Source organism: Nannospalax galili, unplaced genomic scaffold, assembly GCF_000622305.1.
Source record: "Nannospalax galili isolate Female #2095 unplaced genomic scaffold, S.galili_v1.0 scaffold664, whole genome shotgun sequence".
In the NCBI taxonomy this organism is placed as follows: domain Eukaryota; kingdom Metazoa; phylum Chordata; class Mammalia; order Rodentia; family Spalacidae; genus Nannospalax; species Nannospalax galili.
In genome coordinates, this window is record NW_008354274.1 from 1,473,909 (window position 1) to 1,485,288 (window position 11,380).

The window sequence follows — 11,380 nt, forward strand, 5'->3', positions numbered from 1 at the left end:
ATTATTCATCCTCAAGAAGACGCCTATAAAACCCTACTGTTTTTTCACTCCTGTCAGACACTTCTGATCCTCAGATGGGTGTTTTGCGCAGATCAGAATTCCCCCCGACATATTCATTACAGCCTATTTAATAATGAACATGTGAGGGAGCTAACCTTTAAGCGCCTGCCATCTGCAAAGTGGAAAAACATATTTACCAATGATTTAGACTTCCATAATAACAAAGCTGGCAAGATGTGCTTGTTACTCGTCTGGAAACACAGGAGCCCGGGGAGCCTGGGTGCCATCAAACATGCTGCTCTGTACTAGGGAACTTGAAATTAGTTCTCATAATGCAAATGGCGAGACCCACCAGTCCTGAGAACGGAGCACGCAGGCCCAGAGTGGAGCTTCAACTAGATTTGCATGGATACCACCAAGAGGATGGGATTAGGTTTTATAGCCCAGCCAACGACTCACCAGTCCTCCCCAACAGCACAGTTATGATTGAGATTCTGCATAGATCATAATCAGGCTGTAAAACCCCAGTCCAAGCTGAAATTGAACAGGCAAATTCTCAGTGACTAGAAAACAATTTTGTTTCCTTCAACTGGAGAGGGAAAAAAGGGGGTTGAAAAAATATACTAAAAGAGGACCATAATTCAAATTGTTTGGGTTGGAAAACTAAGCCTGGGAGATACTATGGCCAGCTGTATACTTACTGTCATCTTTGGTGCGCTCCAGGATGAGGGGCGAGCTGGGGACCCCATTCCCAATGCGTGTGAAGGCCAGCACCTGGAGTTCATACAACACGAACTTTCGCAGGCCGGCCAGCAGGGCCGACTGTGTGTGGTTCCCTCGGACGACGTGGCTTCTGGGTTCAGGGTCCAGGTCTTTGGCCCGGTATAGAATCTGAAGCCACAACACACAAATGCAGATGGTTGTGATAAGGTATGTTTGGAAGGAGACTCACTCCCTGGGTACAGTTCAAAACTGACAGGCCAACCAACACACCAATTGGTTTTCTCACTAAGGGCAGATGAGTAGAAGGATTTTTGGATCTGGTTTCTAGCCCCTGGCATTAGGAGGGAGATGGCAGTGAAGCAACTGTACTCCAGAAGTGTAGCTGGAGTGACAGCTCAGCCCACGGCTTGGGAGTTGGCTGCCTGTGCATAGTTTGGCAAGATTGAAAGGGCTTAACTACAGCCATGGAAACATCTCCCATTGAAACAAAGACTCAGGCATGATCAGAGGCCTTCTGCTCCCTACAAATGGAGACCATGGTTCCAGGGAGACTCTTGGTGCCACAGAATCAGGCTTTCTACACCAGAAGACCATGTGAACCACACTTGCTCCTAGGTCACAGGATGGCCAGCAATGTGTTTCTCTGGGGTCTCCTCCTCCCACCTCTCTTCTAAGGACTCTCTTCTAAGCCCTCCTTCCAAGCTCGTCCTCTTTGAGCCGGTCATCAGGGTCAGCCATCCACCATAAAAGGGAGGGTCACCAGGGAAGAGTTTGAAAATTGCACAACAAGCATTTCTCTATGCGACCTGGGAGTGTGGCCTGGGGTGCTGGTCACTAAACCCACTCAAAAGGGCTGCCATGTAGCAGGAAGCTACCAAGTGTCACAACACCACCTGTACTATGGACTGCCATGTTCGTAGGGATCGCTGCATATCATGGATCCAGATGGAAGCCCTTAGAATGCTCATGGGGGAGGGAATACATGACATGAGAACAGGCTGGGGAAAAGCGATAGTGATGCAGAAAGACAGAAAGACAGCTGTACAGAAAGACAGCTGGGCATGTTGGGATAAGCCTGCAATGCCAGCACTGCAGGAAGCCTCCCTTGAGTTGAGTTCAAGTTCAGCTGGTGCTACATAGTGATTCCTGGGTCAGCCCAAGCTATAGTGTAAGAGTCCATTTCAAAACAAACCCAAAAGCAAAAAGAAAAAAGAACAAAAAAAGTTACTGAAAGACTAGAGGAAAAAATGCCAAAAGCCCATTGAACACATACGCAAAGGTGTGTGTGTACTAGAGACGGAACCCAGGGCCTCACAAATACTAGAGATGTACTTGGCCACTGAGCCACACCCCCAGGCCCTCACTGGGGGAGTCTAGGCAGGTGCTTCACCTCTCTAGTCCAGTGGATTAGCACGTGAGAGCAACGGGGCTTTGGGGGCTTAATCCAGAGAAGCCTACTCTGTTGCTTGGGAGACTGGAGCTGAGGGCCAGAGCTAGGAAATTGTGCTGGTCACCCTCAAGTGACGAGCAAGAAACAGGAGGGGTTTTTGTTTGCTTGTTTTTTTTTGAGATAGGGTTTCCCTGTAGCCCCATTTGTTGTGGCATTCACTATGTAGACCAGGCTAGGCTTGTTCTCACAGAGATCTGTCTGCTTCTTCATCCCCAGTGCTCGGACTAAAGGTGTGCACCACCATGTGTGGCTTAAGTTCTTTTTATTCATTTTTATTTTCTGTGTGGGTATTTTGCCTGCATGTATGTAAATATACCACGTGTGTGCAATGCCCATGAAGGTCAAAAGAGGGTGTTGGATCCCCTGGAACTGGACAAATGGATGGTTGTTAGCTGCTATGTGGGTATTGGTAACTGAACTGGGTCCTCTGGAAGAGCAGCCAGTGCTTATAACACTGAGCCGTCTCTCTAGTCCAAGAGTCCAGGTAGCAGCAGAGAAGAGGGAACCCAGGGAAGCTAGGACAGTCCAACTCTAATGGAGGACGCCCTTGCCTAGGCCACCCACATCAGCACCACTGGCCACACCCCTTTCCTCTCATGGAAACCCTGGGGAAGAGGCTGCTGTGGGGTTGTTCCTGTTTGACAAGTAGGAAACAAAGGCTGAATCCAGTCATGGGCCAAGGACTCAAGGTGTCGCAGCCAGAGTGGGCAGAGCCAACTAAGCTTGGTGGCTGGGGCCCCACTTCTGTTTGCTTCCTGACTGGTGCCCAAGCATTTCTTCTAGTGTGTCATTCCCAGACACTATTGAGCTTAGATAAGACAGCTGAAATGAAAGACAGGAACTGGCCCAAGAGACAGATCTGTGACACCTCCCTGTCCAGCCCTGCAGACAGAGTCAGACCATTTGAAACATACCTTGTAGCCCAGGATGAGCCCATTTTGGTCCTGCTCAGGGACAGAAGCCCACGTCAATAGGATCTGGGTTGAACTGACAGCCTCTGCGGACACGTTTTCAGGGGCAGCCGAGGGAACTGCAAAAGAAGGAATCACATGGATTGGCATCCGAGGCCTATAGCCTTCTACTCATAAACATTTTCACCCCGACAGTCAGGCTGCCCTTGAAACAGCAATGTAGTCTGAGCATATCATGTGGATCAGATTAAACCTGTGGGTGTAGACCAGATATGTAAATCTTTTTAATATGAGCAACAAATTCCATAAATCCTGGGTTTTTAGAGCTCAATTTTACCTGAGCCTGGCCAGCAAGAAAATACACTCCGTCTGTTTCCTGCAATAACTTAAAGATCTAAAGGCTTTTTATCTCCAATAGAAAAACCCTCAATTTTAGACAGATACCAGCTCAGTGATGCTACTAGGCGACACATTCTGTGTGGGCTGAACAGAGGAGGTGGACAGAGGGGTGATGGACAAGGAGGGTGATATTCGCTGTACACAGGGAGAAGGGGGAGGGGAGACCTGCATTCCTAATTGAGTTTAATTCACAGGCAGGCATCACTTTTTTCTGTAGACGGGAGGGCACTGGACGCTTCAGTTGTCAACTTGACTCACCTGGGTGGAGGGAGCCTCAATTGGGGAATTTCCTCCACTGGACTGGCCTGTGGCCATGTCTGTGGGGAATTTTCTTGATTGTTGAGTGATGTGGGAGGGCCCAGCCCACTGTGGGTGATACCACCCCAGGTAGGTAGTCCTGTATTATATAAGAAAGAAGGCTGAGCACAAGCCAGGGGACCAAGTCAGTAAGCAGCGTTCCTCCATGGCCTGTGCTTCAGCTCCTGCCTCCAGGTTCCTGGCCTGAGTTCCTACCTTGGGCTCCACAGTGATGACCTGTGACCTGGGTCATGTAAGTCAAATAAGCCCTTTCCTCCCCAAGTTGGTCCAAGTAATTAAAGGCAAACTAGAACAGGCAGAAAACTAAGATTTGTTTGTTTTGCTTTTTCAGTGCTGGGGATAGAAACTGGGGCCTTGCACATGCTAAGCCAGTGCTCTATCACTGAGCTGCAGTCCTGGACCAGGAAAACTGGTGTTGAGAAAAGTTACATTCCATTCTGTTTAGTGTGTGTGTGTGTGTGTGTGTGTGTGTGTGTGTGTAGAGGTCAGAGGTCAACTTTGGGTGTTGTTCCTCAGTCACTATGCACCTTGGTTTTTAAAACAAGGTCTGTTGGTGGTCTGGGGCGGCTCCAATAGGATATGATACACTGGCCCATGAGCCCCAGGGACCCTCCTGTCTCTACCTCCCCAGCACTGGGATTACTAGTATACACTACCACATCTGGCTTTTAACCTGGGTTCTGGGGTTCACACTCAGGTCTTAATGATTACACAGCAAGCACTTTATCAACTAGATCATCTCCCTAGTCTCACTGCTTATCTGGTTTTGAAGCAGAGTCTTGCTACAGATGCAAACTGGCCAGCAAATTGCTATGTAGCCTAGCCTGGCCTCAAACTTGCAATCTTCCCATTCCACCCTCCATTATATTCATTTCTTTATTTTAAAGATTTATTTATTTTTATATTGTGTGTTTTGCATATGTGTATGTAAGTGCACCATGTGTGTGCAGTGCCCATGGAGACCAGAAGATGGCATCAGAGCCCCTGGAACTGGAGTTACAGATGGTTGTGAACCACCCTGTGGGTGCTGGGAACTGAACCTGGGTCCTCTGCAAGAGCAGTCCGTGCTCTTACTTGCTGAGCCATCTCTCCAGATCCTCCATTTAATGACTTAAAATATATTTATTATTTTATTTTATGTATATGAGTGTACTGCCTGAATGTATGTAAGTGTACCTGTGTCATGCAGTACCCGGGGAGGTCAGAGAGAGCACTGAATTCCCCGGAACTGGAGTTACAGTTTTTATCTGCCATGAGGGTGCTGGGAACTGAACTCCAGTCTTCTGCAAGAACAGCCAGTGCTCTTACCGCTGAGCCATTTCTCCAGCCCTTAAATGACAGTTTTATTACAATAAGATTGCTTAGGAGACCAGCTCTGTAGTTCTTCACTCTTGTATATGTAACATAATTTCTCTACATTTAGGCAATCTTGCCTTGGTTAGTTCTTTTGTTACACAACTGTCTTGGCATTTGTGTCAGGTCTCAAATATAGCCTGTATAAAGACAACAGTGAAACCTTACAAATGAGGATTTATATTCTATTAGGTGTGTTTAACCTGGGTGTCTCAGGATTGCTATGAATGTGGCCCAGCACATTTATGGATGGAAATCATCACAATTTCAAAATGCTGGACACTCCGTTAGATAATCTCAATTGCTTCATTAGTTTTCTTTGGCCCTGATTACATGTCAAAGGCTGTTCACACAAGAAAGGATGGGTCTGGCCAAGTCCCCAGGAAATCTGAAGATGCAGCTTTGAGGACACTACAGGCATGCAGGGACAATGACACAGGGAGATCATAGAGATGGTGGCAAGAGCTTGACCCAAGGAGACAACGGAGGGTGGGGAGGATGCCAGACAGACCCTCCCAGAGAGCACAGGACTAGGATACCTGTGTCCGAGCTTTGGCCTCCGGAAATGTGAGAGAATGCATTCTTTATCGGAGCCACCATTTGAGATGTTCTGCCCCAACACTAACAGCTTTTTTTTCTTTCTTTCTTTCATGTGTATGTGTGTGTGTACATGTGTACTTGTGTATATGGGCACATGATTTTGCATATGCATATATTTGTGTGCTTGTGTAAGATAGAGGTCAACCTTGGGGATCATTCCACAGTCACTCCCCACCTTTGTTTTTGAGCCAGGGTCTCTCACTTTTATCTGGAGCTAGGCTAGCCAGTGAGCCCCAGTGCTCTTCCTGTTTCCACCTCCCCAGCACTGGGATTACAGTGGGATACCACCATGTCTGCCTTGTTTACATGGATTCTGGGGTTTGAACTCAGGTCATGTTTGCACAGCAAGTACTTTACCAATTGAACTATGTCCCCCAGCCCCCAAGAAGGATTTCTAGAAAAATTACAAATACTCAAAAGTCCTAGATATTTGGCCAGTTTGACTGGGCCACTTCCATAGCCAAGAGTGTCTACAGACAGAAGACAGGAGAAGAGAGGAAGAAAGGTCCGTTCAAATCACAGCCTAACAGGACAAGCTGCTGGGGAGATACTAGGTGTGGGGAGGAGGTGGTACCCACTTCTGCCCCCCACCCCCAGCCATCTCCATCCACAGGGATATTTTTGAAGGGGAAATTGTGGTGGGAGTCCCTGGCTGCCCACTCTGAGAAAGGCCAGCTGCCTGTCTCACCCCTTTCCTGTGAGCTATGTGAAGCACCAGATTGGTATCCAGGGTAGGTGAGTGAGCATGCCCGTAAGTAGGAAAGCTGTATGTCTATACCTGCTAGGATAGAACTCAAGGGTCCTTCAGATGTTTGGAAGGGTGATAACTGACAGCCTGACTAGGAGATTAACTTTCTTCCCAGACATGTCAGTCAAACCTCATTCCTTTAGTTATTCAGCCATCCAATGAAATAATGTGATGCATATGAGTCCACGCATGCCACAGGCAAGGACCATTGTTGTATGGCTTTTTCCCTCTGGTATAACATAATCATTTTATCCCTATACTGGAATAGAGATCACTTGGCCTGTAGCCATGTCAATGAATTGAGCAGAACAATATAAAATATTGCAGTATATTAATTACTTTTTTGTTGCTGTGATAAAATACCCTGATAAAAGCAACTTAAGGATGGAAAGGTTTATTTCAGGTTACAGTTTAAAGGTGCAGCCCATCACGGTGGGAAGGCATGGCAGCTGGAGTGTGAGACAGCTGGTCACATGGCATCCAGTCAGGAAGATGCATGCTGGTGCTCAGCTCACTTTCTCCTTTTGATTCAGTCCAGGACCCCAGCCCGTGGCATGGTGCTGACCACATTCAGGGGCAGGTTCCCGCCTCAGTTAATCTAATCTAGATAATCTCACATAGGCAAGCTCAGAGGCAAAGTTAATCTAGATGACCCCTCACAGGTGTGCCTGGAGGCTTATCTCCTAGGTGACTCTAGGTCCTGTCAAGTTGGTAATCATTATTAACCATCACATATAGCCAAGTCTATGTAATGATAATGGAGCACTTGACACTCCCTCAGTAGATGGAGGAGGGGAGGGTCACAGCATCTTCGGTAGGATTCTAGTCATCCTCCCTCCTGCCCTAAGCTGCAAGGGATCTTGGGAGATGCTGGGGTATACAAGAAGTGGAAGGTTGACTGAAAGGGGGGCTCCATATTGCAGCCCCATGAGGTTGTCATTCATGACTGGGTGGGACTTTGTGATGATGCAGCTGTTCGGGGGTCACCCAGGTTCCTATAAGTCACTCCTCAACTATGCTTTGTGAGTAACTCCATTGGTTCCCCAACATGGTCTTTGGTAGACTGGTTACTTTGGTCTGTGGTTGGTGCTTTATCTTGGGTGAGTAAATGTTTGTCCACATCTCCCCAGGAAAAGGTAATGCAACAACCATTTATAAATTTACTCAGTTCTCAGAAGGGAAGGACTGGCCTTGTGCAGGACACATTTCAGCCAAGGCTCACTCTGTGCTCCCTCAACCTACATGGGGCTCCCCCTGGGGGTTCTTGGATGCCACATGGCTTTGATAGAGAAATGGCTTATACAGATGCTTATTTTATTTTCTAAAAAGTGATGTCGGGGCTGGAGAGTTAGGTCAGCGGTTAAGAGCACTGGCTGCTCTTGCAGAGGACCTGGGTTTCATTCTCAGCATGCACATGGCAGCTAACAACAGTCTGTAACTCCAGTTCCAGGGGATCCGATGCCCTCTTCTGACTTTCATGGGCATCACATGACAAGGGTATACTTACATACATGCAGGCAATACCCTCATGCACATAAAATAAAACTGATAAAATCTTTTTAAAAAAGCAATAAACCACAGGGCTGGAGAGATGGCTCAGCATTTAAGAACACTGGTTGCTCTTGTAGAGGATCCGGTTTGGTTCCCAGCACACACATGGTGGCTCACAACTGCCTGTAACTCCAGTTCCAGGGGATCTGACGCCTTCTTCTGGCCTCTGCTGGCATTGCATGACAAGGTATACTTACATACATGCAAGCAAAGCACTCATGTACATAAAATAAAAATAAATATTTATTTTTAACTTATGTGTAAAAGTGTTTTGCTTGTTTGTAAATGCGCCCATGTCATGCAATGCCCTCGGAGGTCATAAGAAGGCATCAGAGCCCCTGGAACTGGAGTTACAGAGAGTTGGTAACTACCATGTGAGTGCTGGGACTTGAACCCGGGTCCTCTGCAAGAGCAGTCAGTGCTCTTAACTGTTGAGCCATCTCTCCAGCCCCATAAAATCTTTTTTTTTTTAAAAAAGTGATGGACCAATACCTTGAATCAACCAAGAATAAAGGTGTTACTATGGTTAAAAGCACAGAAACTTGAGCCCGGCATGGTGGCGCACACCTTTAATCCCAACACTTGGGAGGCAGAGGCAGGTGGATCTCTGTGAGTTCAAGGCCAGCCTGGTCTACATAGTGAGTTCCAGGACAGCTGGGGTTACAGGGAAACCCTGTCTCAAAAAGACAAAAAAAAAAAAAAAAAAAAAAAAAAAAAAAAAGAAAGAAAAAGCAGCACAGAAACTCGACATTTATTAGGCTCCTTTATTTAAAATAAGAACACTAAACATGTTATATGCCTGTGACATTTGTGCTATGTTCTAAGAACTCTGCTCCTGTCAGTAAAAAGAGAGAGGCTATCGTCATAGCAACCCAAATGGTCCACTTCTCAGACCTGTGCCTGTTTCCTGTGGGGCCAATCCATAGCTTTAAGGACCCACTTCTCAATACAGACCTACAAACCATCGCTGCTTTTCTGAGATGCAGTGATGCCAGCATTCAGTCATTAGAAGACCAGCCTCCCCAAAGAGCAAGAGCAACCTGGTGACTTAGCAATCCTGGTGCTAGGCTTTGAACCTGGCAGTTTCCCACCAGGAGAGAGCCAGATGCGGCTATTAAAGACAGGAACTGACACACTTCCGAATTGAAATTTCTACTGATTCGATTCTATTGAGACAAAGTCTGCCATTTAGTTACTAGGTATGTTTGTAAGATGTGAAGAAGAAAAAAATCTACTTATTATCTGTTTTGAGGTAGATTTGACTTCTTTCCCAATCTTTTTGAGATGTTCCTAGAAAAGGCTCAGATGGGAGATTGCTTGCTTAGCATGCATGAAGCCCTGGGTTTGATCTCCAGCATGCCATGAACTGGGTGCCGTGGCACATACCTGTATTCCCAGCACTCTGGAGGTGCAGGTAGGAAAATCAGAAATTCAAGGTCATCCTTGGCTACAAGTGAGTTCAAGCCAGTCTGAGCTATACAAGACACTGTCTCAATAAAGTAAAATAAACCAAAATGCTTCAGGGAAAGGGCATGCCAGTCAGAGGGAGGAGGCCTCTATGACAGGAGTCTTAAAGCTCCATTCAGAAGGTGAAGGAGCTGAGTCCCACTGGACCAGCAGCACTGGAGTGCATCTGAGCATCTCCAGGAGTGTGTGCGTGCGTGCGTGCGTGCGTGCGTGTGTGTTTGAAATGAAGGGCCACAGGACTGACCTATACCTAGTAGTCAAAGGCTTATCCTAGAGGGGTCCTGAGGATGCCATGACACAGCCTCACAAATTGAAATCTGAATTGTCCATATCTTAGATTACCCAATTAATCAATTTGCAGTGGAAACACTTGAACCCAAGCTTCTCTTTTATTCCTAGAGAGACGGATTGCCTCACAGATTCTAATTGAATATAAATTCAATTAGAAACGAAAAGGCAATTTTTCTATAAGCCATAACCCTCAAAAGCAAGAAGGATACATTGGCAAAGCCAAGCTTCATTTGCAAGAATGATTCTCACAATGAATCAGAAACTTTTCCAGGGGCTGGACAGATGGTTCAGTGGTTAAGGGTGCTTGCTGCTCTTCCAGAGGACCCAAGTTCAGTTCCTAGCACCCATATTGGGTGGCTCACAATCATTTATAACTCCAGCTCTGAGGGATCTCACACTCTCTTCTTGCCTCTGCAGCCCCCCCACCACGTGCCATACACTCACACAGACATATAAATAAAAATAAATCTCGAGGGGCTGGAGAGATGGCTCAGTGGTTAAGAGCACTGACTGCTCTTGCAGAGGACCCGGGTTTGATTCCCAGCACCCACATGGCGGCTATGAACCGTCCTTAACTCCAGTTCCAGGGGAATCCAAAGGCCCCTTCTGACCTCCGTGGCATTGCATGACACGGATGCACTCACATACATGCAGGCAATACACTCATACACATAAAATAAAAATAAGATAAAATAAATAAATCTTGAAGAAAATAAACTTTTCCAACAAATGAACTGTAAGTGCAACACCTCATTCTACTCTGCCCAGGCTGTCCAGCTATGTACCAGACAAGCATTACACTGCTCTTGGAAATCTATTGCTGCATGTTAATTAATATGTCTCTACATATCAACAAAGCTTCTGTAGACCTCTCCGTCCCCACCCGAGTTACTGTGTGGAAGACATGATTCAAGGTTGTCTGTAGAGAAAGAAGGAGGAAAACATGTATCCTGAGTTTCTACATAAAGCAATATCCTCTGTGTCCTGTCGGCTACTGTAAAAACAAGCTTCCAATAGGGGAAGGATCTTGCAGGAGCTGAGCTGGGAAGGCTTGCACAAAAAATATAGACTCATATTTTGTTATTGGCTTTGTCTTCAGAATGTTCTGGAAAATTATCAAAACTATATTTTAAGTTCTTACTACATATTTTCTGTTTTTGTTGTTATGTATATATGTGGTATATATGTATATGTGTTTGTGTGTATGTGTGTGTGTGTGAATGCACAATTATGGGTTTCTGTGTGCCATGGTGTGCATGTGGAGGTCTGAGGACAACCTCAGATGTTAGTCCTCAACTTCTACCTTGTTTGAGACAGGGTCTCTTTTGTTTTCACTGCTATGTCTACCAGGCTAGGCTGCCTGAGAGCTTCTGGAAAGTTTCCTGTCTCTGCCTCCCTGTCTCCTGGTAGGAACATGCTGGGGTTATAGATGCCTACATAACTATGCTTGGTTTATTCACGTTCATCAGTCTTCCACAGTAAGCATTTTACTCACTGAGCCATTTTCCTAGCCTTCGTTATCTATCTATCTGTCTATCATCTATCTATCTATCTATCTATCTATCTATC

The 11,380-nt window shown here is 46.2% G+C and overlaps 1 protein-coding gene across 3 annotated transcripts in view; it reads right to left on the reverse strand.

The window, feature by feature from the left end:
* The window catches only part of Sdk1 (sidekick cell adhesion molecule 1), a 1,173,668-nt gene that overhangs the window by 156,596 nt on the left and 1,005,692 nt on the right, over positions 1–11,380 (reverse strand). For all 3 annotated transcript variants that reach the window (XM_029555167.1, XM_029555165.1, XM_029555166.1), the window contains 2 exons: positions 3,088–3,203; positions 702–891 (listed from right to left, as the gene is read on the reverse strand). In XM_029555167.1, the coding sequence (XP_029411027.1) occupies positions 702–891; positions 3,088–3,203 (306 nt within the window). The remainder of the gene's footprint in view (positions 1–701; positions 892–3,087; positions 3,204–11,380) is intronic.